Below are 23,195 nucleotides of genomic sequence, written 5' to 3' on the forward strand. Positions count from 1 at the left end.
GCTCTGTCAAAAGGTAACACAATATCACTAATAAACACATTATATTTAATTTATTTAATCTATACAAAAACTAAAGCGTAAAAATAACAATTAGGGAGTGGTGTGCAAAACCATTTCTTTGCCAGTAACTTGCTGGGGTCTCCATTAACATTTTTCCACTTTGTTTTTTGTGCAGATTAATAAAATAAAATATAACATGTTAACTGGTGAGCTTTAGGGCTGCTGGCTCCAGCGTCATATTTACTGCACAGGTTTGAAAGTGGTTTTCACAATCTCACCTAACTCTCTTCATGAAAGTGAAAAAGCATATATCCCTAAGATAGATAGATAGATAGATAGATAGATAGATAGATAGATAGATAGATAGATAGATAGATAGATAGATAGATAGATAGATAGATAGATAGATAGATAGATAGATAGATAGATAGATAGATACTTCATTAATCCCACAAGGGGACATTTTTATTAAACCGTTTCTGCTTGTATTTTCATAAGGTCCTCAATAGCACAGAAGTTCAGGAGCACACTCACACAGACGTCTCTTTAAAGTCTAATGGCTGAATAGTGATCATCCATCATGCACAGACAAAGAAGCACAGAGTGACACAGACACACACAGACACACACAGACACACACACACAAGTATTGCTGAGGGGAAAAACAATACAAATGGCAGACATGCCATGCAATGATGCGGGCTGTCCCTGATTAATTGCTTTAATTTACTTTTCCAGCTGCATCACTGAGACAACACAAACACTTGATCATTCTCCTTGAAGTGTGTTGACTCGTAGCACAAAGAGCACCAACCCGCTGCTTCACGAGAGCGCTGGATATCTTTTTTTTGTGTGTATTTTCGTTAAATAAAAAAAAGTGCCATCTCCACTTCTAAAAGCTTGTGTTGTTGGCTGCACCTAAGTGGCACCAGATATCGATGATCATTACGAAGCACCTTCTGCCCCAGGGTTTAAAATCTGCCTTTGTGGCTCTTTCTTCTTTTTGAGCGGAATCATTGGCCCCTGAGGGACGCAAAGTGCCCCCTGTTTGTTTGCTTACTCGGGTAGAAGTACCCACAGGCCCCAGCGGAGAGAGGGGAAGGCTTTTCCCCCCCCTCACCCTGTGACCTCATATCTATATCAAGCACTCAAAAAGCGGGCCGAGGCCGGCCTCGCTAGAGAGCAATGTGCAAGACCAGCACAAAACAATGCATTCAGAAGGCCCCGTGTGATGACACTTTGCTGTTCAGATAAACCCTCTCATAAAAAGGAAGAGCGACGCTTTTACAACACAAGGCTCTTTGAGGTGAATCTGTCTGCTTGGCTCATTACATGCTCAGGATCCACCAGGTGACTTATGGGAGGTCACCAAATTATCTATCAAATCTTATTTTCAACAACTAGAGTCTCTGATAAGAGATTCCCCCCCAATGACCACTCAGGACAGAAGCTGCAGGATATGATGTGTTTTTGTGTGTCCAAGAGCTTTTCAAGCTAAACTGTAGGAAAGAAAGCTTGTGCACACGTCTGGAAGAAATGATCGATACAGAAGGGATTCTTCTCTCCTTTTCTAAGAATCAAGGTATTACCCCAGCAAACTGTAAAATGTAATTCATTCTAATCAAAACATCCCCACCTCCAATCCAGTCTAATTCAGCAGTAAGTCTGCATTAGTGAAATGTTTGTGTGTAGTTAAGCTGTTGTAATTGGGATGAAAGTCCAACTTATTTCCAGTTAGTAAGCCTAAGAAGGTGAATAAAACTAAAGAAGATGAATTAAACTAGAGTGCACAGTGAAACAATGTGGGCTTGAATCCTGCTCAGAAACACAATCACATTGTATCTCTGTGCCTGTAATCCATCCACACTGTGCAGCTGCTATCAAGTACATAATGTTTTAAAGACAGGAGGTTTATTCTTATAACATAACGTAGTTTGAGGAAACTATAAATAAAATACAATTGGTGGAATTTTAAGTCCATTTCTTTTCTTGTTTAAGGTCATTTGTAAAGTCAAGTCAAGTTCTTGTTTCAAAATACAGATACTAATAAAGTACATTTTTAATGGAAACAGATTGAAATTATCTGAATGCAATTACAGATTAGTTCTATCTTTTGACAGAAATATATTTTTTACAGAGATTTGAACAGAGAGGGCTTTATAGGATGGAGATTTATTTGCCCTTTAATTATATTTTGCAGAGATCAATAAAATAAAATCTGGGATACATGTTGGCCTTGGAATGAAGAATAATTAATAAAAACACATTAATGAAATAAATTAACAAATATGAACTTTCAAAGAGACAAAAAAAATAAGAAAGTGGAGTAAAAACTAATTTTGGGAAACATGTTGTGGTTGTTTCCCGTAAGCCTAATGTTAGATTGTCATATCATGTCAGATATTGATTCAACAACAAATCAAAATGTTTTGGATCACACAATGTGTCACAGCCCTTCTATATGATGTATATATTGTTTCAGCAGCAAAGAACAAAAAGTTAACACAGGTTCAAAATGAACCTCCTGTGCAGCCGACTACAGGTTTATATATGTGACTGAACAATCAGCCTGCACCCGTCAGTGAACCTGCAGATGTGTGTGAGGCGGGTGGGTCCCTGCTGGACTCTGCTGGTGTTGGAGAGCAGAGGGGGAGACGAAGGCAGACTCTGCTGCAGCTGCCAGGAGACCTGCTGTAAGGCCGCCGAGCTCAGGACTGCAGAGACTATAAATAGCTCAGCTCAGCCATTCACAGGCACCACCCACTACATTACCCATGTGGCAAAACAACAGCACAGTGCAAAACAACACCACTGCATGTACTGTACTACATGTGAAGAAGAGCAGAGGCAGCCTGCTCACTGTGGACACGAAGTGATACAGAAACTGAAGATTAGGGCAAATCCTTCAGGCTGGAGAATTAGACCAATATTTGTACTGAAAAAAACAATGTTCACTAGTTTTAATGTAATAATCTCACAGATTTTAATTTACATGTCTGGTAAGCCACTATCCATCACCAGATGAGGGACCACAAAAGGTGATTGGCCCACTAAACACCTGCATTTGCAGTATTACACATTTTGGAGACATTCCCAGAAAATTAAATCACAATCAGCACTCTCTGGGAAGTGAGACCGAAAAACACATCTGTAGTCACCGCTTATGGCCGTAGGGAATAAAACGGAGATCTTCAAGATTATAACTTTAAAAAAGGGACATAAAGGGGAACATATTATTAGAAAAATAAATATCATTCATAGGACCTTTAATCATTTAGAATAGTTTAATAAATCGTGTGCCTTTTAAAAACACTCCTGAATAGTTTTTGTACACGTGTTGATGTTGGACATCTATCTAAACAGACCCAACCTACTTCTACTTTTCTACCAAACCAGGAAGTCAATAAACGTTAATTGCACTCACCTGCCAACTGCCAGAGAGCCTCTAGATAAGGGAAGGAACATTTGATTAATCCTCAAAAATTACACATCTCTGCAGCAACAGTTCCGCCTTGTTGTTGAAACACTGTTACCTCACTGGATTTTCTAAATTTCCGCCGTTTTGCACGTTTATGGCCCTCGCTGGTGGTTAACGAGGCACACCTGGTCTCCCTGTACCTGACAGCAGGTGTGGCTCGTTAACTGCCATGAAGTCCTGCAGGACCGTCTGAAGTTATTGATGGATTAAAGTGTGCCAAAATACAATACAATGTTCTAAATATAACTTCTCGAGTTTTCTGTTTCCTGTTAAAAACTGCAGTCTCGCACTGCAGATACGAGGGAATAAGACTCTTATCAGAAGACGTGGTTGATCCTGGAGCAGCCCAGATTAGGGATTTCTCTAATCTCAGCACAGTGGTTTCAGATTAGGCTGATTTATTTGCTCCTTGCCTCCAACATGTCTGTGTTTTGGGGGATATTTTCTGTCGTAAACATCTACTGCTGGACGAGCAGGCAGGTTGGAGTTGAAGCACGACTTTCTGCAAAGTGAATTTTTCCCCGTCTCTAATTTGACAATATCCTTTTTGGAAATTGAATGGCAACAATGCGAGCACTTTGAACTGCATGAGTCAATGCTTTTACTGGAAAATAGTCTTACCCGCCCGAAAAATCAATTAGGTGCATTAGGATTTTAGCTCTGCTCTGATGTAAGGTTAAAAGAGTTATCGAGCCACTTCTCTTGCTCAGGCACACACAAACAAGCACCTTATTATATCTGCACTAAAAACATTTGCATGAATCACATAAACGTACATATGATCTCCTGCGAAAAAAGCGGAAATGCAACGTCTATTAATTAAAAAACAGTGGCTGTAGCAATTTATCAATCAGCGATTATGTAATATCCAGCTTTGCCAAGAATAATACTGTGTAGAGGAGAAACAGAACACATCAGGTGAAAGGGCAGAGACACAGCGGTGCTCTCGACTAGCTGACGTAACTCTTTCCTCTTCACTAATTACATTTCATGATAGACTGTAGCCGACTTGTCTGACACCATAAGAACCACAGTCGTATCTGGGTCTGCATTATTGAGTTGAAATATTTATTTTAAAAACTGAAAAAATAAAAACAAACCCACCAACATAGTTTTAGTATATCATACAAAGACATATTTCAATGTTGCTATGTGAGTATTTGTTTCTCTTTGACTACAGTGTGAGGCAGTTTGAAAGGCTGGCTGAGCTGGTAGGACTACAGACACAGACCCGAGAGAGAGAGAGAGAGAGAGAGAGAGAGAGAGAGAGAGAGAGAGAGAGAGAGAGAGACAGGTTAATTAAGAATATTTGGGCAAAAATACAACCAAACAACCCTCAAGGTGCATTCAATTCATCTTTCTAGACACTTGAAATACCGTATAATATGTATTTTTTTGTTTTACATTCCAATTTCTAATGAAACCCAGGTGTGGAAGAAGTGACAGAACACGTCTAAAATCATTGTTAAATACAGAGAGACACCTGGACCAACAGTAATGCAATTAATACTTGCTGTTTGTTTAACCTTCTTGGGGCAGCAGATGGGTGGTGTCAAATGCGAAAAATGATTTCAAAGTCTGACTAATAAAAACACTTTTCTCTCTTTTGAAGCGCCCATCTGCTCCTGCAAGTGGTTTAAAACTAGTTTTTAAGAATTATTGGCAAATACTATTTGACCAGCGTCCCGTTAAATAAACCAGTGTCACAACCTCTTTTTTTTTTTTTTTTTTTTTTTTTAGATACACAGTTGAAGCAGAGCGTCAAAACAAAGTATGTTAAGACACAGAGAGAGACAAAGAGAATCATCATGGTCGCCATCAAACAGGAAGAAGAAATCAAACGGATGCCTACTCATCTCATGGTTTGCACAAAAGGCGGGATCAGTCTGCTCACAGAGTCCACTGGCAACAAGGTAAAAGTCCGTCCATCAGTCTCAGTAGGAACTTCTGTTAAATAACAACATCTCTCTCCTGTGGCTATAGCGAGTGCACCATTCCTAATTCAATTAAACTGAATCCTTACTTGGAGAGATGCAAAAAAAAAAAGTAATGCTATTGAATGCTTTTTAGATTAAACGAAAGCAAACGATTATTTCCAACAAAAGAAGGCTTGTAGTTTATATACACAGCTACTTGGTCTTTAGGAAGCTATTGAAAACACTTCAGAGTCCATTGTGGTCCCGGCAGACTGTTAAGTTAGTGAAGGATGTATAAAACTGCAGTCCTGCAGGGGTACTTTGTAGAGGCAGGCCCATGTTGATAAACCAGATACAACATTTCATGAATAATTGTGTAAGTGTCCTGACGTCCGAGTCAGAATTTCTAACTTTTTAGGATTTCCTTTTGTTGCTACTGCAGATTTTCCTCTGGCCGAGAGGGGGCAGTCCTTTCTTCTGAAAAAACCCTCGGCGGTTTTTCACCCTCGCCGTGGTCCTGCTGGCAGAGTCCACAGCGTCTCCAGGAAGTAATCGAGCGAACGACTTGGATAGCCGTCTACCAGAGGACGACGCGGTTAGCGGTCCATTATGTGACTGGATCCCAGCTGCACCTCCACAGCTGCTGCTGCTTCTGTGACAGATCTGTTGAAGTGACCGATGTTTGTATGCACCAATAAGGGTCTTCAACTTTGTTTAACAACTGTTGCTGCTTTTTGTGTTGTATATAAAAAGGAAGTCTGCCTCCCTCTACCTCCTTTCCTACCTTTAACCAATATAAAAAAGGGGAAATGACAAAAATGACCCCACGTCTTTATAGAGTTTGAGCAACAACTTTCTCTCTCATCAGTCCTTCCCACGATGCACCGCTACCTCCGACGATGTAGCACGAGGTAGTTGGCAGTCTCAAAGCTCACAGGGAGAAGACTGTTGAGAGAAAACTGTTCCTTTTCTGAAAGTACTCCTGATGTTGGAGCAGATTTAAGAGTTTCCATGCAAGCGTCCGTTAAAAGAAAAAGAGAAGAAGACAAAATTAAAGAGGCTCGAGTAAACAGTCACGGTCGTTAATGGTCGAGAGGTGAAAGGCAGAAAGTCCAGTGAACCAGGCAGTGAAGCGGTGTGGACTTGATAAGGTGATAACTCACAGTGAGGAAAGAATAGGAAGAAACTAGGGAGGAAGATTAAGACAGATCGACGGCCTTACAAGCTCACAACACTTGTTTTAGGAGGAGAGCAGGCATGCCACCTATGTTACGCAGAGACATGATTTGGGGAATGGGGGGAGGGGCAAGAACAGTCCTTCTTATTACTGCTGAGAGTTTGGCCCTTGTGCAGTGCATCCTGGGATGTCTTGAGTAGAACTTGTGCTCTTTGCGTCTCCATTGTGACTCCTTCGACGGAGTGCCGTTATTTAAAAAAGAAAAAACGGGCAAGAAAAAGACAATAAATACTCCTTAGAACGGATCCACTTCACTTTGACAGCGTTTCATCCAACACAGTCCTGGAGGAGAGGCATGGCATGGAGGGGTGTGACACCATGAAGTCGGGCACCCCCCCCTCCCCCCAAACCTTCCACTCCTCACATCTATTGGTTCCTCCCTTCAACGCCCCCACCCCCCCCCGGGACATGGGTGGAGAAGCAGGTTTAGAAAAAGAAGCACCTTTTTAATTTGGCTTCGATGACAAACAAAGGAAAGAGAGAGATAGAAGAAAACAAGGAAGAAAGAGGGTGAAAAGTGTATAAATAGAAAGAGGCAGACAGAAGCCGGTCTTCTGGTAGAGGAGGGGGACGACAGCGCTGGCAGGTCTCAACCTGTGCCGATTGAGAAAGAGACGGATTAATGTTACTTGTTTTTACGACAGTATTTTGGGGGGAGTATTTAAAACTGTCGTGGTCGTCCTCTGCCTTACCCTCTTCTTGCTCGCCCCAGCCCTCCGCTGCTCCGGCCAGCTCGTAATGTTTCTTCCTCAGCTCGCCGAGACGCTCGCGCTCCTTCTGCAGACGAGTCTCCAGCTCCAGAACCAGGACCTGAGGAAACACAGACACGAGCAGACGACAAACACACACCCGTCATTTCCCTGCAAACCACGAAATACCTCGTTTCTATGAGTCACATACAGAAAATAGTTGCATGGAGACAGAATAGGAGGGAACAAATATTTTTGTTCTTGGGTCTCATGCAAGATCAAGACTTAACTAAGTCTGATTTGCTGATTATTATATTGTTTGATATATTTTTCTCCAAATTCCCTTGTGTCTGCTTTCTAAAGCCCAGTTAAACCATCATTATTCACTCAGGTTTTCAGTTAAGACACTTCAAATGGAGGGACTGGTGTGTGTGTGTGAGCAGCTCCAGACCTTTCTGTGTTTTTCTTTCAGTGTCGGGGGGGAAGAGGAGCCAGAACACAGAGTGAAGTGTTCATGTGGACGGAGAACAATACACCTTTTAGTCTGATGTGGAAACTTTAGCCATAACCTCACATATCATCCGTCCTGATGGATTACTAAATATTTAATTCCTAAAATAGGATTTCCTCATGTTGTGGGCTAAATGGGAGAGAGAATGTTCCTTGTTTACAATGAAACGCAGAGCACCTTCCTGGAGTGAAGTTACTTTTGCTTCTCTGCATAATTTAAAGCATATTTTTAAAGACTCAACTCAGCTTTGTGGCTCATTCATGTGGATATATTTGCTGTATTCTGCTGCTTACCTGTGCGTCCATCTCTTGTCGTTTGATCTGGGTGAGAGTCATGCTGGAGAAGTCCATTGTGTCTGCACACAAAGAACAAATTATGTTCAAACACCCAGAGTTTTTCTTACAACTTGTAACTTTTAACTCCCTAAAAACCAATTGGACATTTTGTATTATGACCAAACATTCTCACCTTTCTCTTCAATCTGGGACTTCCCAGACTTGGTGGAGGCCACGACCGCTGCGGTGGCCTGTGTGACGCCCCGGGACGCCTTCTGCAGGCGGTGCAGGTTGGCGCTGTCCTTGTCTGCTTTCACCTGGAGAGGGAGAACAGCAGCCATTCAAGAGACACAAAGATCTACAACATGGGACCTCTGCTCATAGCTGTATTCCTCCGTTAGCTACCATTCAGACAGCGGCAGAATAAAACAATGTGCATTCTTTGCTCACCTTAGAGGCAGCCACTAGCTGTGCTGTGCTGGCAGCTATTTCATGTGAACACACCATCAACTCCTCAAACTTCCCTTTGCCCTGCACCACCAGATCAGCAGCATCCCTGGAACGACAGCGTTAGGAGGTTAACACCACTTTGTTCTCAGCACAGTAGGAACCACCTGATTTACGAATGTCCTTCCAGGCTTAAGACATGATTTACTGTCTTGTTTGTTCTTTAGTTATTTCCTCGTAAAGGTCACCTCTTTCATTCTTCAGCACTTTTAAGACTCGCAACACTTTAATACTCCGCGGTAAGAAGGAGACGCTCAGGAGGGAGGACTGATACTTACACCATGACCGTGGCGCCCCATCCCACTGCTTTGGAGGCAGAGATCAGGCCCTCAGTCCAGCGGGAGTTCTTGGCATAAAATTCCTTCATGGATGCTGCCCCCTGGTGGACAAAAGAGGGAATAATGAAATATATGTTTCATGAGACACATTTTAAACTCTCAGGTATGAACGCAGGGGCTGCAATTTAAGACTATTTTTAATGATCCATTAATCTAGCAGGTAATTTATTGATTGAGCAATTATTCATTTTTCTACTACATAGTGACAAAAGCCAATCACAATTCCACAATTGAGAGTGTGTCAGAGACTGTAAGGAGTGGCTGATATTATTCTAGGTATCAAGCTATTTGTTCATGGTTATAAATTCTGTTTTATTTAATTAGAAAGAAGTAAAGAGTACACATTTAGACTATATATATATATAAAAAATACACAATACTGTGCCATACTATTCTATATTACATTTTATATTCTGCTCTACTGTTACACTATTATGTTTATATAATATATTATTAGTATTAATAGAATTACATTACACCTTTAAACTGTATCTTAAACCTCTTACTATACTACACTGCACTATGTCATACTATATTATGTTCATATCATATACTGTAGTGTATTTCTATTAATATTAGACAACACTGTATCATTACATGGCTCAAGTATCGTTACTTAATCACAGTACATTCTGGTGTACACAGTTTACATATATAGTAGACTTTCAGTTATTAATCTTCTCACTTTATCTTGTAACTTGTTGATTTAACTTGTCTCTACCTTGTCTTTAATTGCTCTTGTTCATTCTTGTATAGTTTTGTATAGTTCCTACTTATATACTACTTGTATATTGCTCTTATTTGATGTAGTCTTATTTTTTACTAATGCTGTAACTATTTGTAATTAAATTAAATATTGTTTGTTGAATCATAAACATTTGTGAATATGAAATGTATCTATACAGTATACAAGACTATAAAGCTGAATATTATAAATCAGTCGGTTCGATGTTGGATTTAGAGAAATGATGCTGAATAGTGTGAAATCTGTTAATAATATGACAAACATCTCATTCTCACTGTTGAAACGCAGAAGAAGAAGAAACTCACCCTGCCACTCTCCACGATGTCCTTTTGCAGATTTTTGGAAGACAAAACAAGCTGCTTGATCGCCTGCATCAGCTCTGTGCAGGAGGCCAAAATCCTGCAGGAGGCGACAGAGCAGAGGAAACAAACACTGACTCACTGACACAAAGATGGTGCTCACTACAGAAAGAAACCAGCTTCCTCACTATTTGGAAATACCAGTTAGTTTCCCCACCGTCTAATTATTGCATGATCAATGCACCACTGACCTAAATTCTCAACGCATCATTTGAAGCTGCGGTAGTTGTTTGTCTCTTTTCATAATTATCTCACGCAGCAGCACTGGTGCAATAGTTACTGAGAAAACAACTGTTTATTTTACATTAATAATTAAGTCAGAGAAATAAAGAGCGCAGAAAACTAAAGTTGAATTGGCTTCATTTGCACACAAAGAATAATTACACAGACTGGATAAATAAAGATGAAAACTACTTGATGACATGCACACTACGAGACAAAAGCAGCAAAATCTAAAACTTACAACTGAACGTAACATTGGACGGTTTAGTGAAGATTTATGTGCATGAAACAAAATCACTGAAGTTTGGAGCTTCAAGCTTCTGCACAATAACGTAATCAAGAGATTTATGAACTTCCTGGAGCTGTTAGTTGCACCGAATAAATAAACCAATGAGGTGTAAGACATCTATGATATGATAACAATTTGTGGAGCTGCTCCAGTGAAACAGGAATGACATTACGATTATTAAACCTACAGAATACACACTGAAGAAAACTAATTATAGGTTTGCATGGGTGAAAAACCGCAGACAAACATTACGTGCCACACCGGCTTCAGACCTCACAGTTTGCGTTGGCTTTGTGGCAGAACTGATCAAATTCTTCGCACGTCAGCCCTGAATGTGTGATCGTCTGCAACTTCACTGAAACGTTGTGTAACTGTTGTGCTGCCTTTCTCGGGAAGCCTCTCCATTTCCTTTTCCAGTTCATTGCCGTTGTTGGAAACCATTACATCTTGTGGTCAGGTTTTCTACAAACACAACAGGAGGCTGGGCTCACTGTATCCATCTATAATCTTCATATTTTTATCAAGCTAATTAATTTGTCTTTAACCACAGAGGTGGGAGTTGTTCTGGCTGCTGATAGTTCAAGTTTACAGTTGAGTTATGGTTAATACAAATGACTGCTAAAGTATGGAGAGGAGAGAAACTAAGATAAAGTCCTAGAAAGAAGAAACATCCGTTTGTGGGTCAACTATAGTTCTATTTCAGGAAAACGTCATGTAAATGTAATGAGGTTGATCTTTTTGTAAAATGTCTTGCACTCTCCTGAATCTCATTTAGATGCAATACTCTTTAAGTCTTTAGTTAATTTGAGGTGACAGTTTGCGATTATTGTGACGGTAGAAAGTGATTCCAGTCTGAAGCGGTGCATTACCTCTCATTGACTTCCATCTTGACTCCTGTATCAACCGCTCGAGAATTGTTGAGCATTTCCTGTTGGGATCCACAGAGGCACAAGGGACACAACAACAAAAAAAGACACTTTGAAGTTAATTCTGCTGGAAAGTGAAACAAGGAACAATGTTTTCACACAGCTTACAAAGAGCCGCCCACACACACACACACACACACACACACACACACACACACACACACACACACACACACACACACACACACACACACACACACACACACACACACACACACACAGCAAGTGCATTTAAATATAAAACATCTGCCACCAAATGACCACAGCTAAACACACACAAACCTCTATTCTGGCAGCCGCCGACTCCACAGCAGCGGAAGTGGCAGCCATTTCCTGCTCCACTAGATCTCCCAGCTCCCCCTGCTGTAGCTCCAAACCCCGAGGACGCAGTTTCTGACCGAAAGACCGAACAAGAGAGACTGAAGTCAGGATTAAAAGCAAACAAATGTAACCCTTTTATCACGGTCTAGATTAAATCAAACTGATTTATGTTTTCCCTCATACAGAAACTCTAGGGACACTTTGTCCCGACTTATGTTGACAGAGTGAAAACATTAGTATGTATGGAGTATGGACCTCTGCGGTGGCCAGGATGGCCTCCAGAGCCGCCCTCAGCTTGCCGTTGTCAGCCGCAGACAGGCTGCTCTGCTGCTTCATCTGGCCCAGCAGAGCCAAAGCTTCAGCCCCGCACGCCTTCACACTCTCTGACAGGGCTGACGGGGACAGAGAGAGGTAGGACACACGTCATCAAAATAAAAAAAAAAACAATTTGTGGAGCTGCTCCAGTGAAAAAGAAGTAACATTACCAGTATTAAACCTACAGAATACACACTGAAGAAAACTAATTATGGGTTTGCATGAAGTAAAACTACGTGCCACAATGGCATTGTCGATTAAAATACCATGTTATGTCTTCTGTAAACTCTGATGTGTAACAATGCCACTAGTGGCTGCAGCTGCAGCAATTATTCTGACGTCCCTTCAGGCAAAGTGTCAACTAACAGCTGAAACAGCCACTCAGATGAGAGAACAAGGTGAAACCAAAACTACCTCTACAGCAGCCGTCGGCCTGATTTTTGTTTTTTAAGATGCAGGACAGCCAGCTGATTTGCATGAAACTGTACTTTCTTATGCTTCATTCAAATGTTTCGGTACAGTATGGACAGACAGGGTTTTCAGAGCCACAGCTACAGACGCCGCTTCAGTTTGACCCAGTTTTAATTCCATGTTGTCGTTTTTTTTGTTGTTGCAGTAATAAGACTGCTGGCCAATTATATTTAGGCATGTTTAGACTTGTCTAGGCTGCTAACTATCTACAAAGAGAGCTAAATCCCGCAGACATTACTCCTGAATGAAGCCAGCAACTTTGTTTCGTCCATGCAGAATTTGGCTGTTCAGATATAGACTGATACAAGGCATAACCAGAAGATTACACACTAACATTCATGTTTATCCAGGCTAATTGTAGAGACAATAGTATTAACTTAAATGGCCCAACCCTTACTTTCTATACGTAACACATGAGGAGGTATGAACTACTTACAGACATGTCAGAACGTGTACATGCCTGGGCCCACAGATAATATCAGGAGTGAAGTGGAGAGTACAATCTCTATCTCCGTCTCACACACACACACACACACACACACACACACACACACACACTTACCATAAGCTTGCTCCACGGGCACCATGTGGGAGGTGGCACTACCCTGAACGATGGTGTCGCCCACCAGGTGGCCACACTGGGTCACCACTCGTACCAGTTCAGATACACCTGGACGAACAAATCATTTGAAATCACACCTGCCTCAGTTAACATAACATTGGTGACTTTACATCATTATTTTATCTTGTTTGATGTTTTAACTTTTAATACACTCAGGTTGTTACTAGTATTTATACATGATTACGGTTGGAATGATTTCCTAAAAACTTGAACAAAGAAATGAACATTGTTTATCACAACTGAGCATTTAGGCGGGACGTTAGCAAGCTAATAGCATATAAGCTAGTAGCTAGCAAACAGCTACTGCTAGCTATAACAGGCTGAATACAGTACATCGTCTTAAAATACAGCGATACGTGTGGTCAAACTGATTTTTCCGTAAGGAATTAGCTTTGGAATGACAATTGTTTTTCCTCTTATCATTACACACTCGTACAGTTATCACCTTGTGTCGGCTTTGGCTCTACCTGGCAGCCCGCTCTGTTTTACTGATTCATGTTTTAAAGCCCACACACACCTGTTGTACATCCTCACCAGTGTTTCCACTAATGTACAGACTCTCTCTCTGCTTGATTGACACTTACCCTCACTTACTTCTTAATTATGTTGCACCTACATCATTATCATTTGTATATTGGTTCAGAAAGTGGTGGTATCACATAGTTCCCTGCAAAGCTTATCAGCCAAAACAACGGAGAACACCTGTTTGTGTGTGTGCGCAGGGCTGTTAATAATGATCATTTTAGGGTGTGTGTTTGATAACGACGGGGTTCAAGACAATGTTGAGTAGCGAAAGAATGTATAAAAAAAACATGTACATGCTTATTACATATCTTTACCTCTAATGCTCACCTTTACAAAGCTAAACTCTCACCTGTGTTGTCAGCCAGGAAGGCCTCTCTGGCAGAATGGAGTCGGTCCATACAGTGTAAAGAAGCCTGACATCTGGATGCTAGGTAGTCTGCAGAGATAATAAAAAAAAAAGAGAGACATGGGAGTTAAGACTTAAGACATGTGAGCGTGCACACAAACATCACTACACACAGTGCTAATTAGCATCCCCTCGCAGCTGCTCTGACCTGCGGAGCTGGTGCAGCTGATGTGCGCCGGGTCGTCTATCTGAGCCAGCGAATCCTGGATGATCTTCTCTGCCTCCTCCACAGCTCCCTGCAGGCTGGACCAGCGAGCTGCAACCAGCTGGCTCTCTAACGCCTGCTCCCTGCTCTCCTGTGGGCGCAAATACACACAAAGACTCACACGGTTGAACTTATCACACAAGCCTTTATTAGAAAAGCCAAAGGGTCCAAATGTGAAAAGGAATAAAACTTGCAACCGAAACATCTGCTTGATTTATTACAGCTAATTAAGAAAGTTAATTAAGTAAGATAATTGCTAAAAAAAAAAAAGACAATTCGTCACCTTCTCATTGAGCTGGTTCTGCAGGGCTTCGGCCGCCTTCACCCCGCTCTCCCTCTCAGTCGCCAACGAGCTCTGGACTCGCTCTAGCTCCTCCCCGTGGACCGCCAGCTCCGCCTCCACCTTCGACAAGGACTGCACCAGCTCCGCCTTCTCAGACTCCAGGGCGACTAGCTGGGTGCCGAGCACCTCACTCGACTACGTGGATGAAAGATGGAGGGATTCAAAAAAGAAGATGATTATGAGGGACAATGAATCCACAGGAAGACATGGTTAGGATAATACGTAGCCGACATGACATTTCAGGATGTGGTTTGACTTCATCTTCGGCCACTGATTATAACAACATTGCCTCCATTTAAGTTTGCGGCGAGGCGTAATGTCTCCAGAGAGGTTTGGGTTGAGGTCAAGTTTACAATCAAAAGAACACTGGCAAGCTGCGGTTGTGCAACTTGGCTGCAATATGCAACAAACATGAACTGTGGCAACAGAGTGAAGCGTTACAACAGATCCTGTGTACTGGAAGTTTGTGAAATTACATTGTTGCACTATTAACTAGTTAAATACAAGTGCATAGTAAGAAAAACAAGTGTGAGACTTACAGCCTGAGTCCCAGCAGGTCCGACAGAAAGCGAGAAATGTAGAGAGATGAAGAAGAAACAACATTAAGAATACGGATGCAGTAGCTAGCGAAAGCTGAAGGCATGTGACAGCAGCGATAAAACGTGGGCTGTGTGTGAAAAGGACTATGGAGATTAGAGAGATGATGGAGGAGTAGGAGGACAGAAAGAGTGACAGAGTTGATAAGAAGTGGCAACAAGAGTGGGACGTCAGGAGTGGGAGGCAGAGACGGATGAGAGGTGCGCTGCGTGTGCAGAAAAACATCAGAAATGGTAAGTTAAAGGGAGTCAAGAGCAATCAGTGGAGTTGTGAGAGTTAAAATCATGAATTCATGGCTTACTGAGCTGTCACTGCCCTTATTATCCCATTCAAAAATATTCCTACAGATACATTTTTGCCGGCGGGAGTATACTGAAGCAAGGAAACCAAGCACAAGCAGTTGTTTGGACAAGATTTTACGGCTTGTGCGTTTTCATTCTGGTCTCTTCTTTTTAAAGAAATGCCTTTCCGTCGCCTGTTACAAACATCAACTTGGCTTCTCAGCTCTGCAGAGATGACAAACGCAGGCCGAAAGAGGATCAACAGGAAGAGCAGAGGATGAAATCTGTAGTGCTGCTGTTTAAATAATTTCCTTTTTAACCAGTTGTAGTCAGGAGGATTTAGTTTTAACAATGTGAACAGCCTGATACAGGTTGTAGACTGGTATATAATACAGCCTGTGCTTAACTGTTCTGGGTTCAGGTTTCAGAAAACGGGTCCCGGGAACAGCTGATCCATACTGTCGACCTTTCACAAACACAGGTCTGTGCACCAAAGATGTAACAAATACGACAAAAGCGGGAAAAGTGAGATCATCCAATAATTGATGGCTAGAGTAAGATGGCACGATGCCAGCAGCCCATTTTTAGATTTTACCCAGACTGTGCTCCATTAGGATCACCCAGATTTGTAAGTGAAAAATTCCACATCGTTAATCTTTTCACACTTTCCTGCGGCAGCCGCTATTATCTACTTTAATTGGGACCGTTATAAATGACTTCAGTAACTTTTCACAGTAACTTCGTGGATCCAGTTTAGCAGATTCAAGCCTCATTGCGTGAGAGGAGAGTGACCTGTTGTGACGAGGCCATGGTGGTCTTCAGGGAGTCCAGCTCGGTCCTGCTGGACACCAGCTCTCTCTGCAGCTCCTGAAGCTGCTGCAGCTGGTCCCGCTCCTGGGTAAAAAAAAAAAAAAAAAACTCTCTTTAGACACCTCACAACATCTCAGTTTGAACACCATAAACAGAACAACTGTAATCGAAGGTTTCTTCTGTTTGGCTCATTTTGCAGCCAAATGATTTGCACTGAGGATCCCCCAAAATCCAATCTTTACCTCATTATTTGAATCATGCATCCTACAGTAATGCGGTTCAGCACTGTTGGACTGAACGGCCAATCATTCGACTGCAAAACACTGAGTTAAAAGCACGGGGCCTGGCCCGCTGTGCATGTTTTGCAGCGATCACAACCTTTATGTCGTACTCACCTGTCTGTCTGCAACCTCCTGAGCGGCCTTCACCTTCTCTTGCATCTCTCTCCTCACTACATCCACTTCGTCCTGTGCTGCCCGAGCCACCGTCATCTGCCGCGTGACCTCTGCGTTCTGCACACACACACACACACACACACACACACACACACACACACACACACACACACACACACACACACACACACACACACACACACACACACACACACACACACACACACACACACACACACACACACACACACACACACACAGATGCAGACACGCAGAGAAACACACCAAAATAATCAGGGCCGTGGCTGGATCTTCAGCTTGGGGGAATTACAAAAAAGGACAGCTGGAGGACAGATCCTAATTAAACTCGGATGTTTTGTTTAGGAGGGGACAAGGACACAGAGGGTTTGATTGATCTTGACGGAGTCAGACTCGTCTTCCTCACCTTCCTCAGCAGGTCGGCATGACTCTGAACCAGCTCCGAGTACTTCTCCTTCAGTTTGGTGTAGCGCTGCTCATTGGCTTGAGCTTTTTCTAGTGAGACACACACACAACATAGAGAGAGACAGACACACACGGTTATCAGCAGACACAATCATTGACAAAAACTGCGGGTAAGTCATCGCTGCAACGAAGGCCTAGTTGAATTAAACCTTTATAATTTTTCATGTTACAACCTCTACTTTTCTCCTTCCTTTCGCTTTGACTCACTGTTTGAGAATTAATTTTTTTTTCCTGGTGTTATTTTTCTTATTTTGTTTGCCATCTTTGCCCCAACTTTTATATATCGGCAGTTAACACTTCTAAGTTGGCAAGAAAGCTTGATTCCAAACTATTTTTGATGTAATAAATATCTTTCTGAATCATACAATAATGTGTCCAAGAAGCTTCCTGCTGAAGTTACGAATCTAGCCTCACTCTCTATCTCCGTCAGGCTCCGCTGCTCCTTCTCCGTGTCCTCTCGGACCCTCCGCAGGTCGTCCAGCTCCGCCTTCAGGAACTCGCTCTCTCCTGCAGCCTGCAGCCTCAGGTGGCTCTGCTCTGCAAGCTCCGCCTCCAGCTCATTGACACGCCCCCTCAGAGCCTGACACAAGCGACCACTCTGATGAGGAGCAGAGGGAGAGAGCGGGAGGAAAAGAAATTAACTTTGTAGATGGATTTCTTTTGAGTGCGAGACATGACTCGTCATCTGTTAAGAGTGATAAAGAAATCATTTACCTCCAGTCTGAAAGACTCCAGCTCGTCTTTGAGGGCCTGGATCTCCCTCGTCAGCTGCTCAATCAGACGGTCTCTGATGGATGAAGACAAAACATCAATCAAAAGTTAAATCAGGGCTCATGGGTGACTTGCAACAGATCAAAATGAAATTTGGCTTGATTTTTGTCTCCATTTGTGTATGCATCCAATCAAACGTCTTATTTTATACAATCAAACCAAAGATCCATATCTGTGTTGTGATATTCGTGATCAGTAGAGTCACAACTATAATCGTGCACACACACACAAATCGTTTTCTGGCCTTACTTGTCGTCCTTCCGTAAGCCGTTCTGACTGTTGAAGTTGAACGGGTCAATAGCAGCCGAGGTTCCAAACAGGTCGTCAAACTTGGTCTCCAAAGCAGGCTGTGTGTTTAAAACAAGCAGGTTTAAAAGAAAAATATCATGGTGATTAAAACTCACATTGGTTGTCATTAACTAAACCAAGTAATTATCTTGAGTTTGCTTCTTTTTTTAAAGGGCATAGTTACAGTTATTATGAAACATTCAGGGAAACTTCTCTTGTTTAGTTACCGGCAGCACGGGGACGTCCGTGTCCACCAGGTCGTCCGTCTCCATCACGTGCTCCGACTCGGGGGACGACGACTCTGCGGGGATCACGACCACGGGGCTGATGTGCTCCGACAGAGCCGACGCACGCAGGAAGTTAGGCGGGTTCTGCCAAAAAAACAACACGGCGCAATTATAAATCACCATATTGTTATTTGTGGGCTTATACCAGGCTTTTGCAGAATGCAGATAGACGTGTCCCAAAATGTCTTCACCCTTTGGAAATCTGATCCTCTTTGCAGGTTCAACAACAATAAAGCCCTTTTCCCCATTGACATCTAGATTATATCAATGATTAACTATGATACCACAGATTCACTCAAATCAATTGACCCGTGCCTCCGCGAAAGTGAGTTAGTAATTCAACAATAAAGACAAACGCATTCAAAGAAAACATTATTGACATTTCGGGAAACTCACTCATTTGAATATTGAAGATAATTTCCATGAAATGAAGAGTGAAGGAGTGCAGCTATGATAATGTGCAGGGCATGTTTTTGTCACTTCATGTCAGTGATGGACGTGAGTTACATCCTCAAATAGATACGAGCAGATTTAGGAGAGTGAGAGACAGAAGTACGTATTGTGAAGGCGGCCGACATGTCTCTTTCCTCATTTCCATTCATCTCACATGTAGCAGTGTGTATATGCCAAAGCATGTCGGTAAAGTGAAGGGGGTTCGGAGAAAGCGGAGAAGTTTATATGAAAAGACCTTTAATATATAAACAAGATATAATCAAGAATTGTTTTAGAGTTTGAAACAACTGGTATATAAAGATAAACTATCTACCTGAAACAACCGTAGTGGGTCCACTTTAGGCTTAAATGTGGTTAAAATGTGGACTTAGTGGGGGCGGGATCTCACCTCAGGCAACTGTGGGATCTGAATCAGCCTCTTGAAATACTGCAAGTTACTGGAGCGATAGAACAGACCCTTTAACCTGAAACACAGAGACGGAGAGATCAGGACAGACGAGGCGAGAAGAGTTTGACATAGAAAATTCATTCAACGCGGAGCTAAGAGCTCAGCCCTCAAGGTCACACTCGAAACCGTGACCGGCTGTGTTCCTGCGACTGCAAGTGAACTTCATACTTCTTAAACTGTTCCTGGAAGCGATCTCTGTGGCCCTGCAGAGTGTCTGCTGGAAGGCCTGCAAGCACAAACAAAACACAAACACGTCAGCGCTGGGACACAAACACTGTTCAGATATTCTGTGTTTATACGTAAGGTTTGAGTGCACGCGTGGTTGATGGGATTTTGAGCATGAAAGTATTAAAGTTGGGAGGTGAAAGCCTTCAAATCTCCCAAACATCTTCTTTTCAAACACTGAAAAAGGCTTGTTGGAACTGAATTACACGCATTTTTTAGTTTATCCAGCAGAGCTTTGGAGAGTTTCAGTAGCCAAAAGGTCTGAAAACTCAAAGCAGAGCATGTCGTCTTTGAACCTTTGAAGAAACGTGTCACGCATTTCAAGTATTAACTCACATTATACAGAGCTAAAGGTAAAGCTGCTGCTCAGGAGGCAATGGATCTCATGCAAGAACCACTCATATGAACAGATGTGTTGTGGTTTTTACCAATTGTGTTAAAACATAGACCTGTTTTTTATAGTTCAAATCAATTAAAATGAAATATAACTTAAACAAACTTAGGCTAATGCTAATTTAATATTCTCTTCATCATATTGTCATTATCGTAGCTATTTTTTATGATTTTATTTCTACATCTAACCTTCATTCTGTCTTTGTTTCTGACACATCATTAATATTTTACTGTATTAATATTCTTACAGTTTTTGCTCCAGGTCACATAATACAACTCCTGACTGGAGCAGCAAAGATTGAAAAACATCAGCCGGCAGGTATCTTCATTTCTGGTTCCAGCTTCTCAAATATGAGGATTTGCTTCTTGTTTTTATAATGAATGATAGAAGATGAAATATTGTTTAATTTCCGGACTGTTGTTCAGATAAAATAATTGAAGGACATCACTCTGGGCTCTGGAAAGTTGTAAAAGCTGTTTTTTCATGGCATTCATCAGGTTGAAACGAGCGTTTTACGTCAAGTAAAGAGAGATTTGGGAAGAAAAAGCTCGACTAAATGATTCAATTTACATTATAACAACACAATTTTAATAAGGTTTGCATGACAACCCAACTGATGACCACTAGCTTTGAAATAAAGTTCATAAACAACGACTCACTGCCACGTGTTTCCCTTTAACTGCACGATATTTTTATCTTGACCAGCACTGAACCACCTGTACAGTGTACTATTAGCCTGTCGGTGTGCAGTTTGACCAACAGCGGTGTGCGTCACTCACAGGAGTGCAGCTTGAACAGCAGCTTGACGGTGTAGTCGTACAGGTGGCTGCTGTCCAGGATGACTTGGATGAGGGGGGCCAGGCGACACTGGCCCGCCGCCGTCACCGACACCGACCGAGACATGTCCAGTGAGCTGAAAACTGGGGAGAGAGAGAAACACACACACGATCAATAGATGTATCCACAGGATCAATACACACACACACACGGAGTCGCGCAAACCCGTCAGTTATCATCACACATATCAGTGAGACACTCTGTGCACAGGGCTCATACATCATGAATTTTCCATGAACCAATCAAGTTGTTCTGCTGTGCTCACTGCCTCTAAAATGAACTAATAAATGGGTTGAAAGCAGGAAAACGGCTCACTCTTGCTTATTGGGGGAAAAAAAAAGGTTTAAAGCGGAGCAGCAACCTGAACACTAACAGGATTGTCTGACTACATCTCTGCCTCCATCATTACGCCCCTCTTTCATTTCCCTGCTCACAACAACCCCCAAAGCCTGGAGAGCCTCTGTCTTCACTGCAGAGGTGTGGTTTCCTGCACAACTAGAAAACACACGCACGCACACACACACACACACACATACACACACACTCTTCAGGCCTGGCCTCTTCACCCTTGGATGACGTGATGCCTTTAAAATATACCGGACTGAAAGAGGAAGCTGACGAGGGCTTTGAGATTCGGGTGTGAGGTGACACAGACTCAGGTGTTTTTGTGTATATCCAGTAGAATATCAGATCACAGCATCAAACACGTAGAAAATATAAGTTAAAAAGTTTGTCCTGAATAGGAATAGAGGTATGGTTTCTCTATCAGACAAAGAAACAAATAGTTTAATTTCTTTCTGTTCATTTATGAACGGGAGAAAACGGCTTTCCGAGCATTTCTTCTTGGTCACTTCCCATCCCGTCTATTTTGAGTCCCGTCCATACTTTAACCCAGGATGACTCACCCAGACAACAGCACGGCCACCATCCGGTATCTAACCAATAACAGCGGTCAGAGCGTCTATTCCTGTGCACCATTACGTACAGTACACCTATCGGTCAGACTGCCTCTTCCTGTCTTGTCAGTGTATAATCAACCTGCGCGTGCCACATCATAATCTGGCTCAGATAAGCACAGCTGGTAGCACAGAGCAGCACAGTCGGACCAGAATAGCTTACCACCCAGGAAGAGGTTGAGCTCACACTCCAGGTAGTCAAACATCTCCACTGTCAACTGGAAGCTAAAGGAGGGGGGAGACACAGAAAGAGGGATGAACACTTTTACATGATTTCAGCAAACACACACGTTTCATATTCCTGTTTGCAACCACAATGTGTTCGTATATGCAGAAAAACCTGCTAAAATTATGCAATAGACTCCTTTCCAATTGCCTGTAGACAATGCAGACATCAGTGCATGATCATCTTTGGATTAGACCGATAAAATGATATGGCGAGGGCCTCATATCATATGCTTCTATCATGCTAAAAGGTTACATTGCTTTCTTATGTTTTATAACTTTAAGGGCTTTTAAATAAAGGCATTTATTATGAAATACACTAAAAAGAGGTTTTAAATTTCCAAGAATGAGAATACTTTTTCTGCCGATGCAGTCTTTGAAGAGAGCATATTCATTTTAGGTTTGTACATTCATAAAAAATAAAAATTGCCCAATTTGATTCATTATATATTCACTTCCATGTGTGTCCCAGCATCGGGCCGGATATAATTTCCTTCCTGCATTCTGATAGTGTGAGTCATGGTCAAAGCTGGGGTAAAATACCCAACCTGGGAACAAATCTACACAATACTTTTACCTCTTAAGGCCTCAAACTCTGTAACAATCGGAGAAGGAAAAATCCCTCCTTGGTTGAACCGCTCACATCTCATTACAGCCGTAACCTCTGATGAGCGCTTTCTGGCGAGCGTTATCTTATATTAAAGCGTGACATAGTAGTAAGCCGATAATGGTAGCGGCTCCAGAGCTAAACTGCTTGGAGGAAGACAAAATAAAATGCAGAACCACTAATGAAAACAATTCAATGAAATCGTTCCTCTGCACTTCTTAACTCCATCTCCTTCTTCTAGGCCTCGTGCTTTCATGACAGTGTGAAGAATAAGCTTTGATGACAGAATGAAATGAAATTATGACTCTCAAATTAATTACAATTCAAAACTTTGTTCGCCATTTGAATTTCTAAAACAGCTTTTTCTACCGACTTGTGCCAAACAACACCTCTAATATTACCACCATGAGTAAGTTC

The 23,195-nt window shown here is 42.0% G+C and overlaps 1 protein-coding gene across 2 annotated transcripts in view; it reads right to left on the reverse strand.

Annotated features, from left to right (window-relative positions):
- Positions 1–4,535: 4,535 nt before the first annotated feature.
- Positions 4,536–23,195, reverse strand: part of hip1 (huntingtin interacting protein 1) — a 41,597-nt gene continuing 22,937 nt past the window's right edge. For both annotated transcript variants that reach the window (XM_079166009.1, XM_079166010.1), the window contains exons 7-31: positions 22,110–22,171; positions 20,933–21,073; positions 19,703–19,760; positions 19,475–19,550; positions 18,574–18,717; positions 18,308–18,405; positions 18,002–18,074; positions 17,702–17,885; positions 17,229–17,317; positions 16,784–16,900; positions 16,371–16,472; positions 14,641–14,835; positions 14,301–14,448; positions 14,096–14,182; positions 13,162–13,269; positions 12,069–12,205; positions 11,775–11,885; positions 11,436–11,494; positions 10,002–10,095; positions 8,892–8,992; positions 8,557–8,662; positions 8,300–8,423; positions 8,125–8,186; positions 7,324–7,441; positions 4,536–7,225 (exon numbers count right to left, since the gene is read on the reverse strand). In XM_079166009.1, coding sequence (XP_079022135.1) covers positions 7,221–7,225; positions 7,324–7,441; positions 8,125–8,186; positions 8,300–8,423; positions 8,557–8,662; positions 8,892–8,992; positions 10,002–10,095; positions 11,436–11,494; positions 11,775–11,885; positions 12,069–12,205; positions 13,162–13,269; positions 14,096–14,182; positions 14,301–14,448; positions 14,641–14,835; positions 16,371–16,472; positions 16,784–16,900; positions 17,229–17,317; positions 17,702–17,885; positions 18,002–18,074; positions 18,308–18,405; positions 18,574–18,717; positions 19,475–19,550; positions 19,703–19,760; positions 20,933–21,073; positions 22,110–22,171 — 2,599 coding nt within the window. In that variant the 3' untranslated portion in view covers positions 4,536–7,220. The remainder of the gene's footprint in view (positions 7,226–7,323; positions 7,442–8,124; positions 8,187–8,299; positions 8,424–8,556; positions 8,663–8,891; positions 8,993–10,001; positions 10,096–11,435; positions 11,495–11,774; positions 11,886–12,068; positions 12,206–13,161; positions 13,270–14,095; positions 14,183–14,300; positions 14,449–14,640; positions 14,836–16,370; positions 16,473–16,783; positions 16,901–17,228; positions 17,318–17,701; positions 17,886–18,001; positions 18,075–18,307; positions 18,406–18,573; positions 18,718–19,474; positions 19,551–19,702; positions 19,761–20,932; positions 21,074–22,109; positions 22,172–23,195) is intronic.

The sequence above is a fragment of the Pholis gunnellus genome (assembly GCF_910591455.1).
Source record: "Pholis gunnellus genome assembly, chromosome: 9".
Classification (NCBI taxonomy): Eukaryota; Metazoa; Chordata; class Actinopteri; order Perciformes; family Pholidae; genus Pholis; species Pholis gunnellus.